At 39.9% G+C, this 25,305-nt stretch overlaps 1 protein-coding gene across 2 annotated transcripts in view; it reads left to right on the forward strand.

Moving 5' to 3' along the window:
- EPAS1 (endothelial PAS domain protein 1) overlaps window positions 1-25,305 on the forward strand; it is a 78,494-nt gene that overhangs the window by 43,686 nt on the left and 9,503 nt on the right. For both annotated transcript variants that reach the window (XM_032681672.1, XM_032681671.1), the window contains exons 3-8: window positions 9,024-9,175; window positions 9,782-9,866; window positions 10,367-10,485; window positions 10,581-10,783; window positions 19,356-19,462; window positions 24,880-25,027. In XM_032681672.1, the coding sequence (XP_032537563.1) occupies window positions 9,024-9,175; window positions 9,782-9,866; window positions 10,367-10,485; window positions 10,581-10,783; window positions 19,356-19,462; window positions 24,880-25,027 (814 nt within the window). The remainder of the gene's footprint in view (window positions 1-9,023; window positions 9,176-9,781; window positions 9,867-10,366; window positions 10,486-10,580; window positions 10,784-19,355; window positions 19,463-24,879; window positions 25,028-25,305) is intronic.

The following is a 25,305-nucleotide window of genomic DNA, read 5'->3' on the forward strand; positions in this document are numbered from 1 at the left end:
CGAAGATTAAAGTGAACTTTTCAAATACATTTACATTTCTCAGTGAGGAAAAAATCTACAGATGAAACATTTATTTTGACGCTTCTGTAGTCTAAAGGCTTAGACTCATATTATTTGATAGTGATGACAACTCAGTATGTATATATAATATTCATACATACATATAAAGATAGGATATTTTTGTGACAGTATTTGAAAAACAATGTGATTCATACAGCTTTTCTTGAAGTGCCACCAGTACCCAGCAGTTAGAAAAGAATCTGGAAAGAAAATGTTACAGTAGCAACAGGCTGTGCTTTAATATTTCATGCTTTCTCTATGCTAGTTATTTGCTTAGCCTTAAGCCTGATGCACTCACTTCCCCAATATTAACTCCCCCTAAATATTAACTTGAAGTCCTCTCATTAAAATTGGTGTTGTTAGTCAAGTGCAGATTCACCCATGGCTGCATCTTTAAATAGCAGAGGTGTAGATAACAGTTTCAAAGTCTTTGATGCTTCTATTCTGAGGAATTGAAATTAGGGTACTTTAAGGGGACTGATTTTCAGGAAATTTTGGGTATTATTTTCTGATAATAAAAGTACATCTAAATGAAAGAACTCAAGCCAGAAAACCATGTCTGCTGCTCATCTACTACTCTGAGTATAGCTAATACTTAAATTACATTTTATATTTTTGATTGTGAAACTCTGAAAAATGTCAGTCTTTATAAGGACATTGGCTTTCACTAGAAGGCCGTCCAATTTAATTCAGAGTGGTAGGTTTTTGATGCAGCTGTAGGCTCACAGATGAGGAGGTTTGCTGCTTATCATGCTTTGACAAGCATGAAACAAGATGAAAACTGGGCTTGTGTGATGTTTGTGCTCATTAATTCTTGCTTTTGCTCTAGACACTTTCTGAGCCCCAAGCAAAGCTGCTGCAAAGGTTTCATGTGCATATTTAGCACCCTGGAACTTAGCCATAAATTCGTTGTTGCATTTGAGAAGTCTGATTTGACTGATGGGGAGCATGGAGGATACTGTGTCATCTATGACAGGTGAACTGGGAAGTGGGGGCGTGAAGGTACATGAGAAGCAAATGCCCATCCCAGCCTGCAAACCCCCCTTTTGTCTTTATCGAAACCATTTTGATTATTTGGGCTGGAGTATATACTGGAGTATATACTCCCAGATTATTTGGGCTGGATTATATCCTGGAGTAAAGTGAGAGTACTTGTTCTGTCATTAATTAGGACATTGAAATAACATTTACTGCGGTTTTATATACATACAGTGTCACTAAAAGAAGCTTGCAGTGCAGCTTGAAAAATGCTTCAAACTATAGTAGAGAAAAAAGCTACTGCTTGATTAGCATTTCTCTTATTTATTCTATAAAAATCTTCCAGAACACCAGATTTTGTATTACTGTTTGTGGGCTTGATTCTCAAGCACATCTCTCCGTTTCAAGGCACTTTTACCTGAAGCAGTGAAAGGAAGGCCCTTCCCAGGACTGCACCCTCATTTTTCTGCAAGCTGATGCTCCAGATGGGATTTCAGAGATGGCTGCAGGCAACTTGCCAGCCTCAGTCCACTGGCATTGAGTGTCTCATACCCCTTCCTATTATTCCCTGACTCGGAATAGGGCTTTTCACTTGTGTAACTTGGGCTGTTTTACTAGCTGTGTCTGCATAATGATTATTTATCTGTCGGGAAGCCAAGACCTAGGGAAATCTATGCCTACATTCTTCCAGCAGGTGAATGGCAGAGCCCCTGAATCTGAGCCCTCATTGAGAGCTCTCCTGCTACGTGCCTCCAAAAATCCTGACTTTTGGATTGCAGGGTGCACATCTCCTGCAGGCATTGCAGGGCCCGAGCTTGGCCCTTGTATCCTATCATAATAGGAAATAGCTGGTTGTATATCTCAGAGTTCAAAAGGGTAAAAAATACCAGGTTTTGCTTTATAAAAGTTGCTGCTTTACTTAGTAACACGTTTCCCTTTGATTTTCACAGTAGGCAATTCTGTGTGGGAATGTTGGAGAGGAAGCCTTTAACATTTAGAAATGCAGGCTGTTCGTCTGACGGCCTGATTGAGATTAGTATCACAGGAAGCAAACTGAAACAATGGCTTTATAATACTGTTTCCATGTTGTGCACAGAACAGTACACGGTATAATTGGAATGCTAAGCAGAAATATTTAATTATGATAATCTTAAATATTTTTCAAGATGTCTCCTAATTCTCTTGGCATAATACATTTTTGCCATCGTCACATTCAAACGGTTGGGATAAATTTAGAACTGATCTTTTTGTTCATTTCAAGTAAAGGTTTTGATCCCATAAAGTTGCTGCTGAAAATAGGCATTCTGATGCTTATCAGTAGTGGAGCTTTTGGACTTCAGATCTTAAGTTCTTCAGTTCAGTCAGAAAAACTGTTAGCAGTACTTTTCCCTTATTATTTTTAGTATAGCTACTAAGTTAGGCTAATGCTTTTTAGGGGGGTTAATAGATGGCAAAAGAGGAATAACTGGCTTTTGCTAAAGAATGGCTGTCTTGGTTAACAGCTAACATCATGATAGTTGCTAAGGCTGACTCAGATATTCTCTTTTTGTCTGAATATGAAGAAGAGAATTCGTTTCAGGAAGCCTGTATATGCAGTCCCAATAATTTTAAGTGTTTATTTGAACCATGCTGATGCTAAAGTCATTATAGGAACCAGAACTCTTTGGTACCAGTGAGTTTCTGTGTGGCAGGACTATGGACTTTTTAATCAGGCTAATCAGGCAAACACAATTTTATCAGCTTGCTTTAATCACATCCCAATTGTGTGGTCACCCAAGTGTCTCTTCTGTGCAGAAATCCAGCAAAGGAAACTGGCTGGGAATTGCTCCTGTGCAGGCAGACAGCAGCAGAAATGGGGAGGGAACAGGGAAGCAGACAGGAAGTTGTTTGGGAGAAGGGAGGCCACAAGGAAGCCAGTGTGAAGTTGTTTCAAGGGAGGGAGACAACAGAGCCGGAAAGCCAGCAGGGAGCAGAAGGGAAAAAATAGCTTTTCTCTAGGCTTTTAAGCAAGAGGACAAACTGTGGGGAGAATTGGTGTGGGCATTGTTTTTGAATGTCTGGACAAGCTGCATCTAATGTCAGAATTGTGGCATAAAACAGTGCTTTAAAAATAGCATGTCTACTTCGTTGCTTTTATTAAATTAGAAAAATAGTTTTATAGTGATGCTAAGAATGAGAGTGGAACCAGGTGCTGAGTGCTTCAGCTGCTCGAAGGAGTGTCCTTTTTTAGGGAAAGTGCACCAGAAGGTCCCATGGGGCTCAAAACCTGGTCTGATGGGGTGCTGTATCCTGCCATTCAACACCGATCGCTGTAGGACTCAAAGCAACTTCCTGGGAGCAGCATCTGAATGATTTGGCTAGATATAAACTCTGCAATCAAAATGACACTAGCATGAGTGTTCTCCTTATCCAAGTTGCTTGTGCACTTGGAGATAAGAGCCCTTCAGGAAGCTTCAAGTTAAAGAGTAGCTTTTTCTTGATGTACCTAAATTGAAGGCTTTTATTGAACACGTTGAGAATATCCCCTTGAACAGGATGTACTGCCCTGTCAAGACAGAAAAAAAAGGGAAAAAAAAATCAGTCGCTTTCCTTTGACAGAAAACAAGAAACCAGGAAGAGACAAGACTGTCTCAAAGCTGCTCTCTCTGATGCAGGATGAAGCTGCTGTTAGATCTTCCCTAACTTTTGGCTGCTGGCGTCAGGCAGTTTTTACAACTCTCTGGAGTGGCAGCTATAGCCTGGTATCTGTTATGCACAATATCTAAGTGGCTTTCTGGTACTTATAGGAACCAGAATGAGAGACAAATCCAGGAAAATTCTGTGCAGGTGACTGTGTGACCTCCAGTAGAAACACATGTTATCACCATCTACCTCTTAACTAACCAAAAGACCCATTTGAGTCAGATCAAAGGTGTTAAGAGGAATATAGGCTGTTTGCTAGGAGGTTGTTTATACCTGGGAATTTGTTTCTTGTAAGGAGAGCCTGATTTTTGAGCCTTCAGACTCGTTCCAAGAGGCTGGACTGAAGGAAATGAGCAAGCATCTACGGAAAAAGTGTTCTTAAACTTGGGAACAGTGCACATCCTGACAGTGGGAATTAATCAAAGCTTGTTTACAAGAGCTATTTTTAGCATAAAAGGTTATTATAAACACTGCAATAAGCATTTGCTATCACAGTTCAAAGTTTCTTTTCAATAAATAGTTACTACTTTGGTCGTTAGAAAATTTATCAAAATAAATACTTATCAAAATTTAATACAGACTGAGACATGGACTGAAAAATACTGTATCAAAATTTGCTGCAGTAATAAATGCTGCCTTAGGGCAATATGAACAGTGGATGACCCTTCAAATACTGGGACATGAGACATGGTTGATCTCTTTCTGTTCTCCTGTAGCTCTAACAGTCATCCCAGGGAGGCCACTGCACTTTTCTGAGGCTTTCTGACATGTTTCAACATCTTCCGATGTCACCTAGACAGAGATTCTCCTCCTGTGTAGGCTTCACAGCGTAACATGAACACAGTCTTGGCCAGTCTCCATCAATGTAGCTATGATATGAACAATATATTACAGCACTTCATTCTGCTAAATGTGCTATTAACTTATATGTAAAATGATCTATTAGCAGTCCAGTCTCTCTGCTATACTGTCATGGTGCCCTACCTGAGGTGCTCCCCTTCATAGAGGGGAGATGAAAAATGTTTTAGGAAAAAAACCCAAAAATGCATCCTTATTTCAAAATTCAGTTACCAACTATTTTGAAAAGCAATGCTAAAAAAAAAAATAGAAAAAAAAAGTCAGTATAAGCTGAGTCCCACTATTACCTTTCTTGAAGACCTGGAAAATCTGGCAAGTCTACGTGGGGTGCTGCTCTCTCGATAAAGTGACCTCAGACCTACTGGAAACCAAAGGCTGAAGTTCTGCCCTCAGCTTCTCATGCTTACTTCCCACTTCCCTTTGGTCCCAGCTTTCTCAAATATTTTCCATCTGAAGCTGAATTTTCTTATGCTAATGCTCCAGTCCAGCCCCAAGGTAAATTAATGAAGAAAATTTAAAGCAAAGTGAAAGACAATAGGGATCCTTCCTGAGGAGGAGCTTGCAGTAGCCATGCCTTTATTTGTTTTTCATCTTCAAAATAGTCTTTCTAAAGCCAACCAGGTTTTTGCTAGGGGCAGTGACTGAATTGCTTCTGATGTGTCAGTTCCTAAAGTGTGTGTACCCTCTGTGTATTACTAGCTAGTAGTTTTCACAGGAGAAAGGGAACATGCTATAATGCTGAGACTGCAGACATAGGAGGGACTACTATTTATTATTTATATTACTATAATTATACCAAGTTACCTGATACAGGGCATGCTAGGGCCACCACAGTGATGCCCAGCATATTTCTTTGCTGCAGACTACGGATCCTCAGGTAGCTGATATGCTTCAGGGGGTTAGTACAGATGACGCCTTCTGGGGCTCTGTTTGCAACCACCATAAAGAACCTGGAAACAGCAGAAGGCATGAGCGCCTTTGGTGTGTCCCCCGGTGCTGGAGCTGCACAGGGTGGGCTACTGGGGGCTGCTCATGGAGGACAGGCAAGAAATAGATGGGCAGCAGTAGCACAGTGGCTCCTGGAGGTACTAGCCCTATAGTGCTTACACTTTTCCTGGCTACAGCTGCTCTGTCTTTGAAATGTGAGCATCCCCTATTAAGTACTGCAAGAAATCTGTATCTGCCAGCTCCCCTTTTCCTGCCGTGGCCAGGACTGCTAAGAAAAAAGGATGGGGTGCAGTGTTGTTTACTGAGTTACCAGGGAAGCTGGAAGGTGTCCGCAGAATACTTGGTCGTGCTTTGTGGTTATGTTAGATGGGGTGCACAGCAGCACAATCATCCCTACCTCCTCCCAGTCCACATTACAGATGACTCCAGCTGGACAAAGATAATTTTAATAAAAACAGTTGAACTCTGATCCCACAAACCCCTTTAACCACGTACTTTAAAGCTGACTGTATCTTTTAAGTGCTGTGCTCAGCTCTGACATTAAGGGTTTGAACCTGCAGCCCTAATGTGAGTGATCCTATGTCCTCTGTGTGTGTTTGTATAAGTAATATAATTTATATACATGGAAAAGCAAACTTAATCATCTGATAATACAAGTAAAGTGTTTGTCTTTCACTGTTGGAGGCATTTAAGAATACAAATGCTTTGAATAGCCTTCCTGCCTTTGAATGGTCATGTTTTGTTAATGCAAACTTAATGAGCTGGGAAAAAAAAAATGGAAAGGAGGGTCTGGGGTTAGAGCTGAAAAGTCATTTTTTCTCTGAACCCACACTTGGCTGATTGTCTTGGGCTATAGCCATGATCCCTGCTGAATAAACCATTTGTTTGCTTCCGGAAAAGTAAAAAAAGACCCTTGACATTCTTTACGCAGCAGAAACAAGCTTGGGAGCAGATGGTCACTTACCTCTTTTTTTTTTTCCTCACTTTTTTTTTTCCTTCCCTAAATGTCATTATGGTCAAAGTGCATACTATTCAAATAATATTATTGTGTATTTTCTGTATTTTAAATGCTAGTTCTGATGTAATTTCCTGAAGTCATTTGCTTTGTACTGAGGAGGAACTGGCCCCTGTGTGTGTAGCTAGAATTGCAGAGCAGGGACATGAAATGATAAATCCCCAGCCTGTGTTGGCCATCCCCAGAGAGTGTCCTCTTTTCCCTGCTACCCAACAGTCATGTTGAGAAGCAAAGGGTGATAAAGTGCTCCCCATGGCTCCAGGGCTGAGTCCATTTCTTCCCTTATTTGCATGATGGGTGATGGGCTGCTGCCAGGGAGGGATGTTGAGGAACAGGAGGATGCAGCAGCAGCAGCAGCAGCCAGCATTGTTTTTGTCACCACTCATCTGTTCCAACAGGGTTTGGTGGGCTCTGCATTGCAAGTGTTCCTCCCTCTGTATTTGCTTGCAGTCCATCCTTAGGCACTAGCAGACGTACTTGCAGGAGCTATATAGATCAAACTTAGCCTTTAATTATAACTCATTAATACTTCAAAGTAAAAACTGCACTAGTTTGGCTCAGCCTCTTCCTTATCCGAAAAAATACCAAACCCAAACCACTTCTAATAATGTTTTACAAAGCAATACTCCATTCCTGCTTCTAGACTTCTCCCCAAAATGAGTATTTCAATAAGAAATAGAAAGGAAATTATCAATGTGCTGTTTCATGAAAGAAAATAACAAGAATTAAAGACTTTCCTCAAGTGCTGACAGTATGTTTGCTATAGAACAAAAAACTTTGTGCTGAAATTGCAACATTAAACCAACAAAGAAGAGCAACTTCTCCAAGAAACTTGTTTAAGAGTGCCATTGTTCTTGCGAGTAAGGCTGATGCAATTACAACTGGAACCTCTGGGCAGCAAAATTGGTGGTGGGGCCAGCCTGGAGCACTCTCATGCCACCAGGAAGGGACACAGAACAGAATTGATGCAGCTCTTCTTATGTCATCCTTACTGCCAAGGGCTATGGAGCACCTTTGATCTAGACAGTACTTAAACCCTTGTTGTCTCACAAGGCCATGGTTTTGTTTTTTTTTTTGCTTTGTTTGCTGACTTTCCCCTCCCAAATTCAGAGCCTTACAATGATGTATATTTGCAATGACTGATAACAAATGTGCAGGCTAACTGACAAAACTATAAAGATAAGCTCACCACAACATGTCTGAAGTACAGAGACCAGATGCAATATCTGTAAATAGTTTTGTAAAAAAATAGTTCCAGAAGTTTCACATAAGACATATAAAGAAATTAATGGGCCAGCTCCTACACTGGATTTTTTCTATACTAGTCATCTGCAAATCATCCCCTGAAAGTTTCTTATTCATGGAGCTGAAACATGTGTAAAAGCATAGAAGGGAAACGGACTCTTGAGTGACTGGTATTAGGAGAAGCAATGCCTTCCCTTTTCCTCCCTGCTTGCAGTTTTGCCTACATACTGCCTCCCATCACAGGAGATGGGCCACGTGAAGCACATAGCCGAGGGCATCGCAGTGCCATCAATTGTTGTGACAGTGCAGCCAAAAAGTACCAGGAAAGCTTATAACAAACAAACAAAACAACAACAAAACAAAAAAAGCACTGTAATAAATATTCTAGCGTGGCCTTAGATTTCAGCTCAATGGTGGTATGTCCTTCTCCAAAAAAGTGTAAGATGCGTCTGCCTAGGCAAACATCTGAGACGTAACCAGAATTTGAGGCTCTCCTCCTTGTGGGACAGGAGAAGTGTAGGGAGGTGACGAAGCTTGTTGGAGTTTGGTGGAGTGGAGCACAGGGAGTTCTGATGTCTGCACATGGAAAAGTGGAACGGATCTGTGGTTTTCCGAGGAATACTGAGATTTATGGAATGAAAGATGAATTTACCCAGAACGACTTCAAAGGAGAGGTTTTCTGATTTTTCTTCTAGAAGTAGTGTTAACAGATGTCTCCTTATTGAGTGGAGAGGTCTATTTAGACATACTCTGTAGGAACCATATTTAACTTCTTGGAAAACCTGACCTGATGGAAAAAGTCCTTTGTTAGATGTTTGTTCAGAATACACAAATTACTTACCTTCTGTAAGACTTGCCCTATACTTTGTGCCTGTTAGGAGGTACAAATGTTGTGTGTGGCCAAGAGAATGTGCACAAAGAAGATGCACTTCAGTGCCTGGGTATGTAGGTGTTATTGACTGCAAACACATCTTGCAGAAACATACTAAAGGTGAACAGAGGGTCTATTGTATTTGCTAGAACGTTTAGAAAAGTATCTCCTACCCTTCTGCTAATAAGGGCATCATGCCTTTCACATGCTGTTTAGGAGGCCCCACCAGAAGGAATTTGTGGAAATGAAATTTTAACAGCAGGAAAATATTTTATCCCCTTGTAGCTGGATGTGCTTGCATTGAAAAAGGATGGCTAGGGTGCTGAAGGCTTTAAGTGCTATTTTTTTCTTTTTTTTTTTCCTCAGTATGTGCTGACAATGAGAATGAAGTAGAGGCAGACCAGCAGATGGACAACTTGTACCTGAAAGCTTTGGAGGGATTTATTGCCGTGGTGACACAGGATGGAGACATGATCTTTTTGTCAGAGAATGTCAACAAATACATGGGTCTTACCCAGGTAACTTGTTCTCTCACACTTTCCTCTCTTTGTAACACAGTTCCTAGAAACAAGTCCTATGCCTAAATGCAAAAAACCCAGCTGTGTGTCACTGCAAAAAAAATTGGAAATAAAATGTCTTATTTCTCAGGCAGGTACCCTGCACAGCAGGCAGTAGGAGTGGGGAGTTGCCTTTCCCTTCCTATCAAAGTTGTAGTGTCTTTGGTGACTGCAAACTTACCTTCATAGATATTTCCATGGAGAGGAGAAGGCATTTATTTAACTTGTGCCTTAGACTATGGGACAGGAGGGATAGAGCTGCTCTCTTGGGTCCCCCCTTTTCTGCTTTGTGGATTGGGGTTTTTTCCTTCTATGTTGAAAATATCCAGTGGTGTTGACTGTTAACTGCACTGTGCAAATCCAAAGATAAGAGAATTGTTCTGGGGAGAAAATAAGAAGTTATGGATAGGATAAAAAAAGGGAGGGTCACAGAATTCATGTTTGTGAGCATCCTGTTGATGCACTTAGTTCTAGTGACCAGTTTCATTAGAATAAATGGTGTTTGAAAACAGATAAATACTGTCAGTTGCTTTTATTTGGCTAAGTGTAGCTCTTCCTTCTGCACAGGTGGAACTAACTGGACACAGCATTTTTGACTTCACTCATCCATGTGACCACGAAGAAATTCGAGAGAATCTGAGTCTGAAAAATGGTAAAAATGAAAATAAAAAGTCACTGTTTGCTTTTTAAATAACCAAATGAAGTAATTGGCTAGCAGTAGAGATCTGTTAGTCATGGTAAAAAGAACTCTCATTCCTAGAGCAATAGTTAACTGTTTTTCAATGCTTTGCAGATTTGTTTTGTTTTGCCAAATATTGCTTAAATATGATAGCACTAAGGACTGTTTATTTAGCGTTTTCCTTTCATCGAGTTAATACGAGCATAATGTTTTCAGTTATAATGCTTTGGAAAGATTTGCATGCTGCAAGCTAAGACACAGGTTTAAATGCACAGAGTCCTATTTAAGTTCCACTTAAAGTTTTAGGTCTGAGCTCTACAAGCTGCTCTGCAATGGTCCATGCATCTTTGATGGTCTCTGCAGGTGAATTATCTGACAATTAGTCTCTTATTTCTGTTGAATTCTTCATGCTTAAAAGTTGAAGAAATGAAGAAGGAAAATGGGAAAACTCATTTCCCATTTTCCTTATACAGGTCCAGGCTTTGGAAAGAAAAGTAAAGAGATGTCAACTGAGCGTGACTTCTTTATGAGAATGAAATGCACCGTTACCAACAGAGGCAGAACTGTTAACCTCAAGTCTGCAACATGGAAGGTACCATATTTGATCCATAATACGTGGTTTTGATTTTAAAAAACATTTTGGCATGTAGAGAAAGTGCATTCTAAGTTTGTTTCTCTTTATTTCAGGTTTTGCACTGCACTGGACAAGTTAAAGTGTATAACACTTGCCCTCCTCACAGTCTGTGTGGATATAAGGAGCCTCTGCTCACCTGCCTTATAATAATGTGTGAGCCTATTCAGCACCCTTCAAACATTGATATCCCCCTGGACAGCAAGACCTTCCTGAGTCGCCATAGCATGGACATGAAATTTACCTACTGCGATGACAGGTAAGCTCCACTGATTTTTCCTTTCCATAGGTGTTTCTATCTTCTTGAACAAAACAAGAAGTTCTTCCAAATGCTCTCCTGTGTGGACCTGGTAAGCAAGAACTAGAAGAAAGTACAGTCCATTACCAAAACAGCTATTTAGTGGCTCACTTAATCCACCTCAAATCTCAATTTAGGCAAAATGGTACTCCTGCTGTATTTCCTCCTCCTGCCAAGTGAGGAATTCAGTTTTACTGGCAGATGATGAGGCAACTTGGAGTCACGAGCATTAGCTTCTTGGGGATTAACTGATAAAACTGAAGAGTATGCAGCATCTCTGTTCTCGTGTTTTTGAGAACGTCTCAAATGGTGCCGTATGGACCTTAGTCAAGGACTGCTTTATGGTTGTTTTGGCCCAGGATGCAATTATCGGTTAGCTAGCAAGTACTTTATGATCTAAATTAACTAAGAATTGCTAAGGCACCCAGAGTACCTGCAGGTCTGAAATGGGGTTGCAGCCTCTTGCTCAATGAAAAGCAAACAACCTTTGCTGGTTATCTGTCTGCTCCTTTTAGTGACGAAATGAAGGGGAGGGGATAATCTTGGGTTAGGCAAGGGGCTGTGTCCTCTGCTCCCCACACTTCCCTCTTAAATGGAAAAAATGGAGGTCCCCCTACTCTTAACTTGCCTGATTTCTCCTGGGATCTCAAAGGCATTTCGTGCCATCTACCTCTTCTCCCTTTCTACGTATTGTGATAACTGTTTTCAATGTGTGTGAGTGAGCCAGAGGTCCTTTCCGATGAACTGTCTTCCTGTTCCCCATTTACCCAGAAAGTTCTGTCTTTACTGCTGTGAGTTTGGTGTTTGTTTTGGGGTTTTTGAAGTTTATGAAGTCATTCCTGAATTCAAGATGAACTTTTCTGCCTAAAGAAACTGGTCTCCTGAAATTCAGATGTGCTAGCAACCTCTGAGGCCTGCAGGGTTATCAGTGGGATTATACATATGCTCACATTTTATGCAAAAACTCACAGGATTGACAACTTAGTTATTTTTTTCAACCTTTGAAAGTTTTTTTAAACTTTGCTAAGTAAGATTGTTGTTTTAAACAATGTAATGAAGCAACAGTATAAACTAGCAGTGTTAGCAGCTGTGGATGAAAGCAATATTGCAAGTGTGAAACTTGTGACCGACCTTCTGACCTCTCTGAGAACTGAGCAGCAAGTGTAACTAGAAATGGCCTCTCATGTAATCACAATCAGATTTTTTTTTTCTTTGTTAATACTTTCACAATGAAAATATTGAGATATCGATAAGATTTTGCTGCTGCAGGGGAAAGCAACAATATGGTAATGATTTGTTATTAAAAACTGTACCTCTAAATTACTGGTGCCATTCAGTGGCAGGCTGGAGGAGAGTAGCAGAGGATTTTGCTTTACTGCAGCATTCGTGTGTCTCTGCAAGACTTAATGCGTAAGCCATTATAAATGAGAATTAGAGGGACTGATGCTATCCCATTAAAGATACACATGCTTATTTTAAAAATAATAACATATTATACCCCATCTTAAATAGTGGGTGTTTGATTTACAGAGAAAATATTTCACATGGCAGTGAAATACAGCAGCTTCCTCTGGAGGATTTGACTTGTAGGGATTTTAGAGATTCTTTTTCTTCACAACCAGACAACAACAAAGCAGCACATCTTATACTAGATAGTTTTGGTTGGATGTTTCATTCATGTTTTACTGAGACTTTAATAAAGCTGTAAAAAGCCAGTCAGGCCAGAGAAGGAAGAGACCTCACAAACCTTTCAGGTTCTTCATAGCAGATCTGCCTGGCTCTTGCTTCCCTCCCAGAAGAGATGTTGATTTCTCTCCAACAGGCAACACATCACTAGACACATAAAAATGCAAAACACTCAGCTGTTCTTATCAAATTCGGTGCTGCTAGACAAACTGCATTGAAGGAGCAGCTTATGCCAAGTATGTAAATCCTGACTGGGGAGTGGAGGAGGGAAGGCAGCATGTGCCAGTCAGATGCCTAAACCCTTTTACACTTACTCTGTCCCTTCTGCAGCGATCCAGCTCCTTTCTCCACAAGAGACCATGTATTTCCAGTTCAGGGCTGATGATATTGAGGGCAGTGTGCCTCCTCTACCAGGCTTCTGCAACGATCCTAGTATGTTCTGCAGTTCGTCTGGTGTGGACAGGTCTGCTTCCTGGGAGCAATAAGTTTCTATTTTCAAAGCATTCAGTTAAAGAAATGGTAGGATTTCCAAGGATAATCTCTTATGAGGAAAGCTTATAGCCTTCATCTGTCACAAAGCAACATGTAAAATGTAGGCTGGCTACCTTACAATACCTAGTAACAAAGACAAGTTGGCTGATATGATTCTTTTGGCTTTTCCTTAGGAGGGTACAGGGTAGGTGCAATATGAAGCAGGCAAGACTGGCCATCCCTCATTTAAAATGTGTGAGACAGTAGCCCATATAATTTGCCCTCCAAAAATAATTATGTATGTGGGCCTATGACTTGCCAGTAATTAGGTGGAAAATGTTTGTAGTCTTAAAACAGTTTTTGCAAGGTGATGAACCTGCAAAGAAAGGTTTGTGAGATATGAATAATAAATATGGTTGTTCTGTTAAATACCTGCTTCAACCATTCCTGGAGAGTGATTTAAAAATGTTCCCTTGCTCCACTTATCTTGGCTAAGTGGTTTACAGGAAGGATTATTTTAGTTGTAATACAGAAATGCTGACCAGTGGTACAATTTAATAATCCAAGTGAGGATTTATTTCAGCTGCACAATGCTTTTGTGTCAGGGAAGATCACCAGTGAGGGTGTTTTAGTCAGAAAAAACGGCATGTCTTTGTACAAAGACAATTTTGTTACTTTGGTGTCAAAGCTAATGCTCAGCGTATCTTCCTGTGCAGGGCCACGGGGCCAATCAGTAAGTAGAAATAGCGACAGTATGTTTCTGTGGTGGAGAAATCCACAAAACGAAAGTGAAAACTATGTCTGAATTTGATAGAAAACCCCAAAACTGCTTCAAGTGCCCCAGCACATGCAGTCTGAGCCTTTATGCTTTAAGCACGACAAGGGAAAACCGTACACTGCAGATTGGAGGAGAATGGGTTTCTGAAAGCATTTGCTTCTCACCTTCATTCTTGTGACTTCTCAGTTGCTGGGGAGGGGAGAGGAAAGCACTCTTTGCCTGTAATTGCCATGGATAGCATCTGTGAGGGGAGAGAAGGATAGATAAGGAAACAAATCTGTTTTGCACGGGATGAGATGTGCAGGTGGCAACTCTGGAGGCTGCGTCACCAACACGTTCCCTGGCACTGGCACACTGAAAAGTTTATGTGCTTTGTTACTTTAAAGCTGTGGCTTGCCATTGGATGTTGTATGTTCCTGATTATAAGAAATACGATTAGTTATACTCTAATGGAAGTCATACTCTAATGGAAGAGTTGAAGAAGAAAAAATGAGTGATGGAGGATGTATGGTGATTCAGAATAGGATGGTGCAGGAAGAAGTAATGCCATAATGTTGATCCCAGCTAGGTTTCTCATGTGCGTTTACATGTGGAACTCAGGCTGTGCCTGACTGAGGAAACTGAGTTGTATTGTGCTTCCAATTATGTCCCAGTAAAACAGCAACATGCAGGCACAGGACCTTGGATGAGGATTTAAGCCAGTTTGCCATTTGACCTATATTTGGGGAATATTTTTATATTAGGTGAAAATGCAAATAAGCATTTGAATGGAACTCCTGTCCCTCCATCCCTTCTCAGGGGAAAATGCAGTATGGAGATAACAGTGAAGTGATGATATCTGAAGCCAAAGATCCGCAACTGACAAAACTGACTTTTGTTATATGTCAGATTTAAGAATTAAATGTGACTAACTTCTTTTGCTAATAATGAGACTTTGATTTAGATGGACCCAATGAGTAGGAGTGACAGAGTCCCGGTGAAGATTTTCAGGTACCCATCTAGTTTTTTTGCCTAGGACAGATACACCTGACCAGGCCAACCATCCCTCTCAGGAGTGGCCAAGAGTCCCAGGATTTTGCATTTTATTTTTGTTATTGGCCTGGGTTAGAGTAAAAGGAGCCATGAATATTTTTGAGAGGAAATGTGGTAAGTTGGCAAGACTACCCTGCCGCCTGCTGTAGCAGGCTGACAGAGTGCTTTTCTCCAGGCATAGTGTCTGTGTTGGGCTTTATTATTTTTTCTCTTTTTTTTCACTCATTTCGCTTTAAGTATAACTTTGTTTTGTTTGTTCCCCTTAAGACCAATTTAACTTCAATAACCTGGTAATGGTTTGAATACAAAAAGACTTTGTTAAGAGATCCACACCCTCACACACACAGTCCACACACGGCCCCAAAAATATACACCCAGCTATTTTTTGGGGCAGTAAACATTAGAGCACTCTTTCACAAAAGAGCCTGACTTCTCAGTCCTGATGGTTCTTACAATACTGTTTTGACTCAAGAAATGGTATACGATAAAAACCTTTGTGCTCCTTTAAAGGGACAGAAAAACACAATTTTAGGAAAAACCAAAATACTTGAACTAGCTCATCTTGTAGGAGAAGCAGGCTTTGAAGCAGTGAAGTTTGTTGCTTTGCTGTGTCTCAAAGAGATAAAGTAGGGCAAGGTTGTACAGTTCTAGAAACAAAGTTCAGATCACTTCTTTCCTAACTGTGCATCCTAAGCACAAAACTGTGCCTTTACTCCATGTTCCAAAAATTGTATATTAAGGTACTTAAATATATTGTATATTAAAAGAAACTGAAGTAGAACTCAAAAAGCATTTAAGTGGTGATAGCTGGGACAGATCCCCTACTACAGATGGCTACTGCACACTGTGTTTTCTGAGATTTTGACCTCAGTACATCATGACGACAAGTTTAGCTGAGAAAACTGTAAGTGCCAGTCTGGAAAAATTAAGATTCCCCCAAAGGTATTTGTGTTCTCAGAAATGAGTGGTTAACAGGAAAATAAACAGTCTCACAATCCACCTGTCGTTTTCAACAAAAAATTATTATCATCTTCCTAATTAGCATTCTAAGATGCAGAGGAAACACAAAGCCTACCATGGCAGGAATGCCATCCAAAACCACCATACAGTTTGTTTTCTAATTTTGTCGTTCCACAGCTTGCACAAAGAGCAATTTTCTGTCTGGTGTCTAAGCAAAAGTAGAAGTCTTGTGTCCTGGACTCAGTTTTGTAAATGACCCTTTGGTCCCATGGGGTATAGACATTTCCCTGAATTTCTTGGTTATGTACTCCTCCTTCTCACAGCTCCATGGAATGCCTTTTCCTCTGCACTTAGTCTTCTGTGTGTTCACTTGGCATTTCATGTTGCTATGAGGCTCCTGTAGAAAGCATCCAGAGCTTGGAGGGTGCACCTCCCTGGCGAACCTCAAAGTGATGCTCAGGTGAGATCAGTGCAAGGTCCTGTGCCAAAGTACTCACTGCCTCCTGGCCCAGGTGCTGTTGGGCTCTTGGCTACGGCCAGTCTTCTTCCATGAACATCTTGGGAGAGTCACAGGATGGGTGTGATGGAGATAGCTGTCCACCTAGATCCTAGTGCATAATGTGGCATGAAATTGTCTAATCTGATTTCCAGCCCTGCATGACCCGAAGCCTACAAGATCTTCTTTTAAGCTTTTCAGGGTCAACAGCACCAGAGAAGGAATAAAGGAGGGTGTAAACTGCCAATTCATGCACACAAAACTAATCCAGATAACAATTATTGGAGAGAGGGTGTTTGCTTTAAAATAGTGGCATTTAAAAATGTATCTAGGAAACACTGTTCAGCCAGTTTTAGGATTTTTGGGGGGAGTGGGAGAAAGGAACACTGTAAGTTTTTTTAAAAAAAGCATTTTTATCGCAGGAGTCTTTAAAGAGAAGTGGAATGAGTCTGAATAGTGTTAACAAATCAACAGATTGGTCAAGAAGGGCATAGAGGCTGCTTAACCATTTATTATGATTTTTAAAGTAACTATTTTAAAACAGTTATTCTTTATTAGTATTTCACTGTTACCAGGCATGGGTTTAGAATTTAGCCAATGTTGTGGGGTAATTCTTTGATATCTTATCTTTTTGTGTAATATGTAGTTGGTTGTAATAAAAAGATACCACCTTGCTAAAGTTAACCACTTGCTAACTTTCATCCAAGATTATATTAGATCTAATTAAATTTGACATTGTCACAGCAGGATTACACCACAAGTCATTCTGAGCCATGAAATGACAAGAGTAATTTTATAGTGAGGATGCTCATTATGAACAGTGAGGAGCAGTTTGAAAGGGGGAATTACAGGACTGGAATACACAATTTTGCATAGAGATTGCAATTCTTCTATGATAAGAGTTAAGAGTCCCTCAACCTGCTGTAATGTGTATTTTTGCTTGCTATCTGAGTTCCACTGTTGACACCCATGAAGGCTGTAATGTGGTTTTGGATTTGCACTGATGCTGCTGGGTACATGATGCTTTTTTTCCCCCCCATTGTCTTTATTTCCTTTTCCTTCTCGCTGCTCAACCCCCACTTGGCTCTCAGCTCCCAGTGACTGGATTAAGAGTAAATCCTCAACTTCCTGAATTTTAAAATCCTTCTGTGATGAGCTCCAAACTAACTAGGATGTTTTATGATACTGGACCATTATATAACAAAAGACCATGGTTTCTGTTTTTAAAGGCCATGTATTTACACTGGTCCTGGCAAAAGCCTCTGGTTACTTACATCAGTGTGTCCCAGCTGGCTGTGTAAAGGCAAGCAGCAACTTTATTTTGTAAGCCTTACTTTTCTTAGGGTTTCTTCAGTATTTGTTGTTTTCTCTTGATGATTCAGCTCTGATGACCAGCTCATTATGAGAACTACTTCTCAATTACAAAGAAAAAGCAATTGTGGTTTCGGAGAAAAGTTACAGATTTGACTGGGTTGCAATTTAAAAGCTCAGAAGCTTGTCAGTGAAGAGAGTAAAAAAACCAACTCTGAAAACTGGTCTCGAGAATTTGCCCTTTCTTGGTCTAACTGTAAATGTAAATAAAACTGTAAACATAAACAGGAGACTAAGTTTTTGAGGGGAACCCAATACAAGCTATAGCTTTTGCTCAACCAAAACATTATAAACCCAGGTTTGTTCTATGGAAATCAGGCAGAGTAGTTTTCAGAGTGACAAACCCAAGGTGTCCTGGGGCTATACAGTTCTGTGGAGGCGAGAGAAAAGCTGACTCAGTGCCTCAGTGTTCAAACCATACACAAAATAGTCCCATCTTATTTGTCTTCCCTTGCTGGAGGGAGATCCAGAAGAGGAATGCCATGCTCTTGCTCAGTTTGTTTTACAGTATTTACATGTCTGTCTTGTAAAGACGTGCTTGTGTCTAGAGGGCTGGGCCAAGGCTATCCTTCAGGGAATACACAAACCTGAAGATGTCTCCCTTAAAAGTAGCAACATTACAAATCAAATGTGGTGATGGCAGATAAAGCTTTTCCAAGAGAGTTTAGTGACAAGGCATAAAACCTGGACACTGCCATTGACAGCAGTGATGTGCTGCAAGATGTGACTATTCCTTGCAAGCCTCCCAGCTTTTAAAAGTTTATGACAGCTTCAGAGTCATGTTGTAGTCCTTTCTGCTACTACTCTCTGCTATGTTATTAGTTTAGAAGCTAAGAAAAGGCAACCAAGAGTGTCACTGTTTTGTAAAACAAAATATGGTATAATCTTTGCTTTTGAAGTATTCTTTTACTTACTGTGTTTCCTTTAAGTTGCATGTGATGGCATTTCAAATTGAATTTAGGGAAACAGAACGTTTTTCCTCCACCCCCTCATTAGAGAAAATCATCTGCATAGTTTGATGACCTATTTTCTTTTATTCAGGAACTTGTGAGAAATTCTGCCTTGCCTGAGTACTCAGAAAGACTCTGAAAAAAAGTCTAGTTTTTGAGATCATAGCTTTCTTTGTGTAAAGTCCTACTTAGTTTGTGGATTAGTCACCCAAGTAACGTAATCCATATGCTAAAGTTCTCATATAATTGAGGAAATACTAAGTAGACGAGCTGATATTTTTTAACTGCCCTTAATTTCTCATCTTGCATTTTTATTAAATGCAGTACCCAAAGTAGTGATTTAACCCTTTTGCATGTGTTTTTTAAATGCCCACATAATTTTAAACCTGTTGGTGCTAACTACTACACCCCTCACATGTATCTGATTTTGAGTGGTGGTTGTTGGGAGTTTCTGCATGTAGTGGACAGCTTGAGAACTTTGTTATTAATAATAGTTTATACCTTCTATTAGTGTGCAATAGGCCTGGGAAAATTTGCAACACACATAATGACATCACTAGGAATTTTTATTCTAATAGTAGTACAAAGCAGTTTATTCTGAACATGGAGATATTTCAGAATGCGATTAGAAGTCCTCTGCAGCTCCTGATGTGTTCAGAAGTTCAGAATTTCTCATATTGCTTTTTTAATTCTGTTAATCTAAGGACTAGAGCTGATAACTGCCTTCCACATGTAAGCATAAGGCTACAGTGACCTGAATTTTAAATATTTGCTTTTTTCTTAACCAAGAATAACAGAGTTGATTGGATACCATCCAGAGGAGCTGCTGGGCCGTTCAGCTTACGAGTTCTACCATGCCTTGGACTCGGAGAGTATGACCAAGAGTCATCAGAACTGTAAGTCACATTCTTATTTTTCTTCATAGTTTGCATGTAAAGCATAATTTGTGGGTACCTCAATAAGTAGTTGAAAATAAAAATGCTCTTTGTGTGCAGATATTGTCCCCAAACAGTATTTACACTTTACTAGAAAGCTTACAGGTTACTGTGCTTGCCTACCTGAAATATTCTGCTGATTTTTCCAGAGGCTCTGTTTTTTGCCATAGTTAAAACTAAACTTGGATGTTAGAGAGGAGAACCATCGTCTCTCTAAGGTATAATGCAAGGTTCAGCTGAAAATTTGAAAAGCTGAGTTAGGCAGTACTAGCCTGGTGAGAAGTGCATTTACCGATAGCTAGGAGAGTGGGGATTGTTCATCCTGGAAAAGAGAAGGCTTTGGGGTGACCTAATTGTGGCCCTCCAGTACCTAAAGGGAGTCTACAAGAAAGATGGAGAGGGAATTTTTACAAGAGCATGTAGTGAGACAGGACAAGGGGGAATGGCTTCGTATTGAAAGAGAGTAGGTTTAGATTAGATCTTAGGAAGAAATTCTTTACTGTGAGGGTTGATGAGGCGCTGGAACAGGTTTTCCAGAGAAGTTGTGGCTGCCCCATCCCTGGAAGTGTTCAAGGCCAGGTTGGATGGAGCTCTGAGCAGCCTAGTCTAATGGAAAACCCCCATGTCAGGGGACTGGAACTAGTTGATCTTTAAGGCCCTTTCCAACCCAAGCTTTTCTATGATTATCCTTTTGGTGTACCATTGGGCTCAGCAGGAAGAGCAGCTGTAAAGGGAAATACGAAGAGCTTACTGCAGTGTATTTTTGAATGTCTGTCTTTTGCTACCAAATAACAACTATTTTCCCCATCCAAACCAGATGTGCAAGGAACCTTTCTAAAAGTGATATTCATTATACAAATAATATCTACAGCTGAGAACAACATCTTCTTGTTATTCTTATGCCTATATGAACTGCCAGTTTTAGCTGTTCTTAATGTAAAGTACCTGATTTACTCTGGGAGCAGAGATCAGATCCAAGATCTGCTTCCTCTCTTCAGAAGGCCATGTAGTTACGCTTCCCCCCTCTATCGCTTAAAGTGTCTTAATAATGGATTTAAACCTTCAGTCTCTATCCAGCTGGTGGTTTGGCTTGAGACAGTGTGGTGCACTAATGTACAAATGACATTTCCTTGGCTGTTACAGCGCTGACCCAGTGTATTGGAGAGTTCTCAGCAACACATCACTAAAACCTCTGCTACTGCTCTTTTTATAGACACAAAGCAAAGCTGCTAGACTGCAATCTACATGCTCAAACCCAACCCCCCCACACACACCTCGTAGTTGCTATGATAAAGGTCTCTGTCCTCAGGAAAAAGCCCATGACTAAGGTCATGTCTGTAGGGAATTGCCCACCAAATAGATCTACAGAAATTATTTTTGTACTTCCCAGAGAAAAGGATCAGCAAAGAATAGCTGTCTGACCATAAGGGGAAAAGGGAATATGTGTTAACTCCAATGGCAAAGATTCAGGACAGTTTTGAGTTGAAATATTTCTTGAAAGAATGTTTGGCAGTGATAAAAGTTGTGTGCTGTAAAACAGTGTTGATACAAATCGTCTTGTTTCCAGAGCTGCTTAAAAGAAAAAATAGATCAACCCATACTTAGTGAAAGTTATTTGGGAATATATTTTTTTTAATTGTTTCTTATGTAATATTTTACTGGTTTTAACAGTGAAAAGGAATTAGTGATAATTATAGATAGAATGCTCATATCCTATGCTGAGCGATCGACAGTCATCCTGTGAAATCAGGGGGTATGCTGCACTGGTGCTTTTGAATTGTTGAGTTGCATTTCTAAGAATGGACAACTCCACACAGGGAATAAAATGGGAACTGGCAAACCCATTGGCAACAGGAAAGAGGAGGAGAGTGAGCCCTTGTTGGTTATCTCTAGCTAGTTAATGAAATGGGAGCACTGAGTTGGGACTTGTCCATGTAAGAATCTCTGGAGAGTTTCTAGTACTCTCTGTGACCAGGCATTGATTGAGGTTGCTCCTCACTCTGGCAATTCAATTAAAGTCACGTAAGTGCAGAGTGTATGTCTAGATAACATTTGTGCCTACTGAAAAGGGCCATGTCCTACAAACTTTTGCTGTAGGGCATGAGGACTGATCAAGAAGCAGAATGAAGGCAAGAGTAAGTCTCAGAAGGGTGTTACATCAGCAGAAGTGCTCAAGGCACTGTGTACTGCACAAGTTAGAAATGTTTTAAAATCAAACTGTTCCATAGTGTTTATGATAGCATAGGATCAGCATGGATTATCTTTTTAGTGTTAGAAGCACGGGACCAAAGTCTGTGCTGTGATAAATGCTGTTGCCCACAGCATAACTATCAGTTTACATCACCAGCAAATTTAGCCCTTTTAGTTTTTCTAACATAAATACTTCTCATGTCTGCTGGGACCATCAGGCTTCTTACCAACTTGGAGAACAATCAAAAAGACTAAGTGACAGCAGGCTGTGACTTCAGAAAACACACATAAGCCCTCCAAATAGGAAATGCCTAGGTTTCATTATGTGTACCATTGAGATGTTGTCTAACGCACGGGGTTACCAAGCAGGTATAGACCTTATACAGACCTTACTTGTTCCTCCAAGCATGTAGCTATGCAGAACTTATTGATTTTCCCTGGCCGTATCCTTTTATACGTGTAAATATCCACCTCAAAATTCATGTTCAGCACACTTGCTTCTATTAAAAAGTAATTTTTATTAGAAGTATGCTATTGTAGAATATATGTATTCATGCAATAAAGCAGTCATCAATTCTGACAGTGCCAGCGAGCTAGTGTTGTAAAGACGTATAGGAAATAGAGGAAGGAGACTGAAGTTTGAAAAGAAAAACCTCAAGTGAGTCTTGCATAAAAGCAGAACTCCTTCCCTTTCCTTCCATCTAATTTAGTGATAAATCATGCTTGTTGCAGCTTTAGGTTAGTTTTTTTTCTTGAGATGAAATAACAACCTCATGTTCAAGCAAGCCACAATAGTGTTTGTGTTCATGGCTGAAAGTATAGTTGCATATAGAGTATGAAAGTCTTAATTAGTCACTCTGGAATGGAAGACTACAGTGCATTTGGCAGCATTTAGCATACCCAGTTTTTCATGTTACACAAGCAAGATGAAAATTTCTGTCTTGTTACATAAATCTACACAACAGATTGACTGTAGAATTGTATTTTCCAATTCAGCAATTAATAATCTATAATTGTTTCCACTAAGAGCTGGTCTTGTTGCCATTAAAGCCAATGGGAATTTTGCTGCTGACTTCAGTGTGGAGCTAAGTGTCACCACCTGGGATCTGCGACTTCGTAGTACATAGCAGAAGTTCAACAAGCCTTCCAAGTGAATCATGTTTTTGTGTTCTATTAAATTCATCCCTACCTTCCCCCTCTCTCCACACAAAGATAAGGAATATAATTGGACATGTTGATTCAAATGTTACTGGTTCTGAAAAGATACAGGTAATGTATACTTTATAAAAAAATAAAGAAGTGAGAAGTTCACTCTGAAGGCAGATCCTTAAATGTAGCGTTGATAACAAAGTCAGCAGTTACAAGTGTATTAGTAATTTATGAGATTACCCCATGGAGGGATTCTGCTGTACTTTATTATATCAGAACATGACATGCTTTGAATAATAATAATAAAAAAGATTAAAGCAGTAAAAAGCTTCTTTGTAATGTAACAGGCGCCTACACTGTGACTCTTATTGATGAGCTGATGATTAGGAAGCAGTGTAATTATGTTTCACAAGCAGAGCAGAACAGTCCAGTCACTAAAACACTTTGAAATGAAAGCCTTTTGATTTTGTTCTACCAGAAGTATTTAATCAATAAAAGTAATGTTCTACTTTGTCTAAATAAATTAAATGAAGGATGATTAAATACTCCAAGGAAGAAAACAAACAAACCTCAGAAATAGAAGGATAAACACAGCAACAATTATCTGCAAAACAGTTGTTGCATTTCATAGGCCTGAATTTGTACATTTGTACGGTGGTGATGTAGGAGGGACTGACAATAAATAGCTTCTGTTAATGGCCATATTCACAAGGAATGTTTTTGTACAAAGACTACGGGATCAATTTTCCAGTCCTACTGAGTCAAATTGCATTATTTTTTGGGCATTAGTTTGATGGCATACTGATTTGGGGCATAAAAGCTGTTTAGAAGGAAAGGTTGCCAATGTGTGGTCAAAGGTTTGGTTCAGCCAGTTCCCACTTCTGCTGCTACTCAGCGCGACTATGTCTGCTTACAAGTACAAGCTTTTATTAGTATGAGTATTGCTTGTGTATTCCAGCCCTAATTTTATTGCCATTGATCATCAGTATTTTTCCTGAACTGACTACTTTGAATTACAACAGGCAGGACATCGTAAAACTTTACATCTCAGAAGTCCAAAGCTCCACACTGAAAACTCATTCTCTGCGAGTATTGCAAAATATTGGGGGGCGAGGGCAGCAAGACTGCAGATTTTGCCCTTCAAACCTTTAAACAAAGCTTTAAACCTGAGTTAAACCTCAAGTTTATTGCTTGAGAAACACGGGACAGCTCAAAAAACATGTTGAGTTATATGAACATTATTTGATTTGGTCACATGGGTTTTGGTTCCTTCCAGGCTGCTAATTCCAGGCTATTGCAGAGGAACAGCACAGTTCAACTAGAAGGAGAAATACAGTAGTTTGATGGTTTTTTCTAGACAAAACAGTCCCATTTACCATTCTTAGTTTTGATGCTTTTTTATGACTGATATTGCTACTTGAGCCTCTTAAGACCAATGCTGTGCTAATGACACCCTAATTTTATTTGTGGTTTTGATATCTCCAGCTTCTAACTCTAAGGAATATAAAGAGAAACCATGAGATTTTTGATTTTTGGAGAGTTTTTGCCTTTTTTTTTTTTAGTGAATATAGCTTTTAAATCATCTGACTCTTGTATTTCTCAAACACCTAAATAAGGAAACTATAAATAGTTTTTCCTAAATAAATTCACTTTTCTACAGACCAACTTGGGAGCCCAAACCAAGGCACTTCTAGAACAGGAACTCTCAAGAAACATTGTTAGCAGGCATTCTTTTGGGGGAAGTTGGGATATTATATTAAATTTTTAAAATCCCATGTTCGGATCTGAAGACTCAGACCATCTCAAGAAGCCAAATGCCAAAACTCAAATTTTCAATCTTGAGTGGAAACCTCAAAGGAATGTCCTCTTTTATATTTAAAATGGTTGAGTTTTCCCAAAGTTAAGCAGCCTTGGTTACAAATGCCACAGCGCAGTTCTGCATAACAAAAACATAGAAGTGGGTTTGTTTAAAACAAACCTTACATGTTGTGTGTTCCTGTCCTGCTGCATTATTTATATCTCTGCCCCCCTTTTCTCAGTATGTACAAAAGGTCAAGTAGTGACAGGCCAGTACCGTATGCTTGCCAAGCACGGTGGATACGTATGGCTGGAGACCCAAGGAACCGTGATTTACAACACGCGGAACCTACAGCCGCAGTGCATCGTCTGCGTCAACTATGTGCTGAGGTAAGTTGTACAGGGCAGAAAAAGACACGTGTGGATTCATGTGCTGGAAGAAATGCAATATTTGGAGGAACTTTTGAAGGGTCTATTTATTCAGTGTTGTTATTCTGAAATCAGTTTAGTCATGTTTGTTCAGTCTTGTTTACTGATGTTAGACATCGATGAAAAATGTGGCATGCCTGTTCCCATACACACTGTTGAAATACACCACAGCCTTTCTCTTCTGCAGAGTGGCTGCTGTGCTCATACAAAGGAGTATAAAGTCTGCACTGAAGATTTTA

The sequence above is a fragment of the Chiroxiphia lanceolata genome, chromosome 3, assembly GCF_009829145.1.
Source record: "Chiroxiphia lanceolata isolate bChiLan1 chromosome 3, bChiLan1.pri, whole genome shotgun sequence".
Classification (NCBI taxonomy): Eukaryota; Metazoa; Chordata; class Aves; order Passeriformes; family Pipridae; genus Chiroxiphia; species Chiroxiphia lanceolata.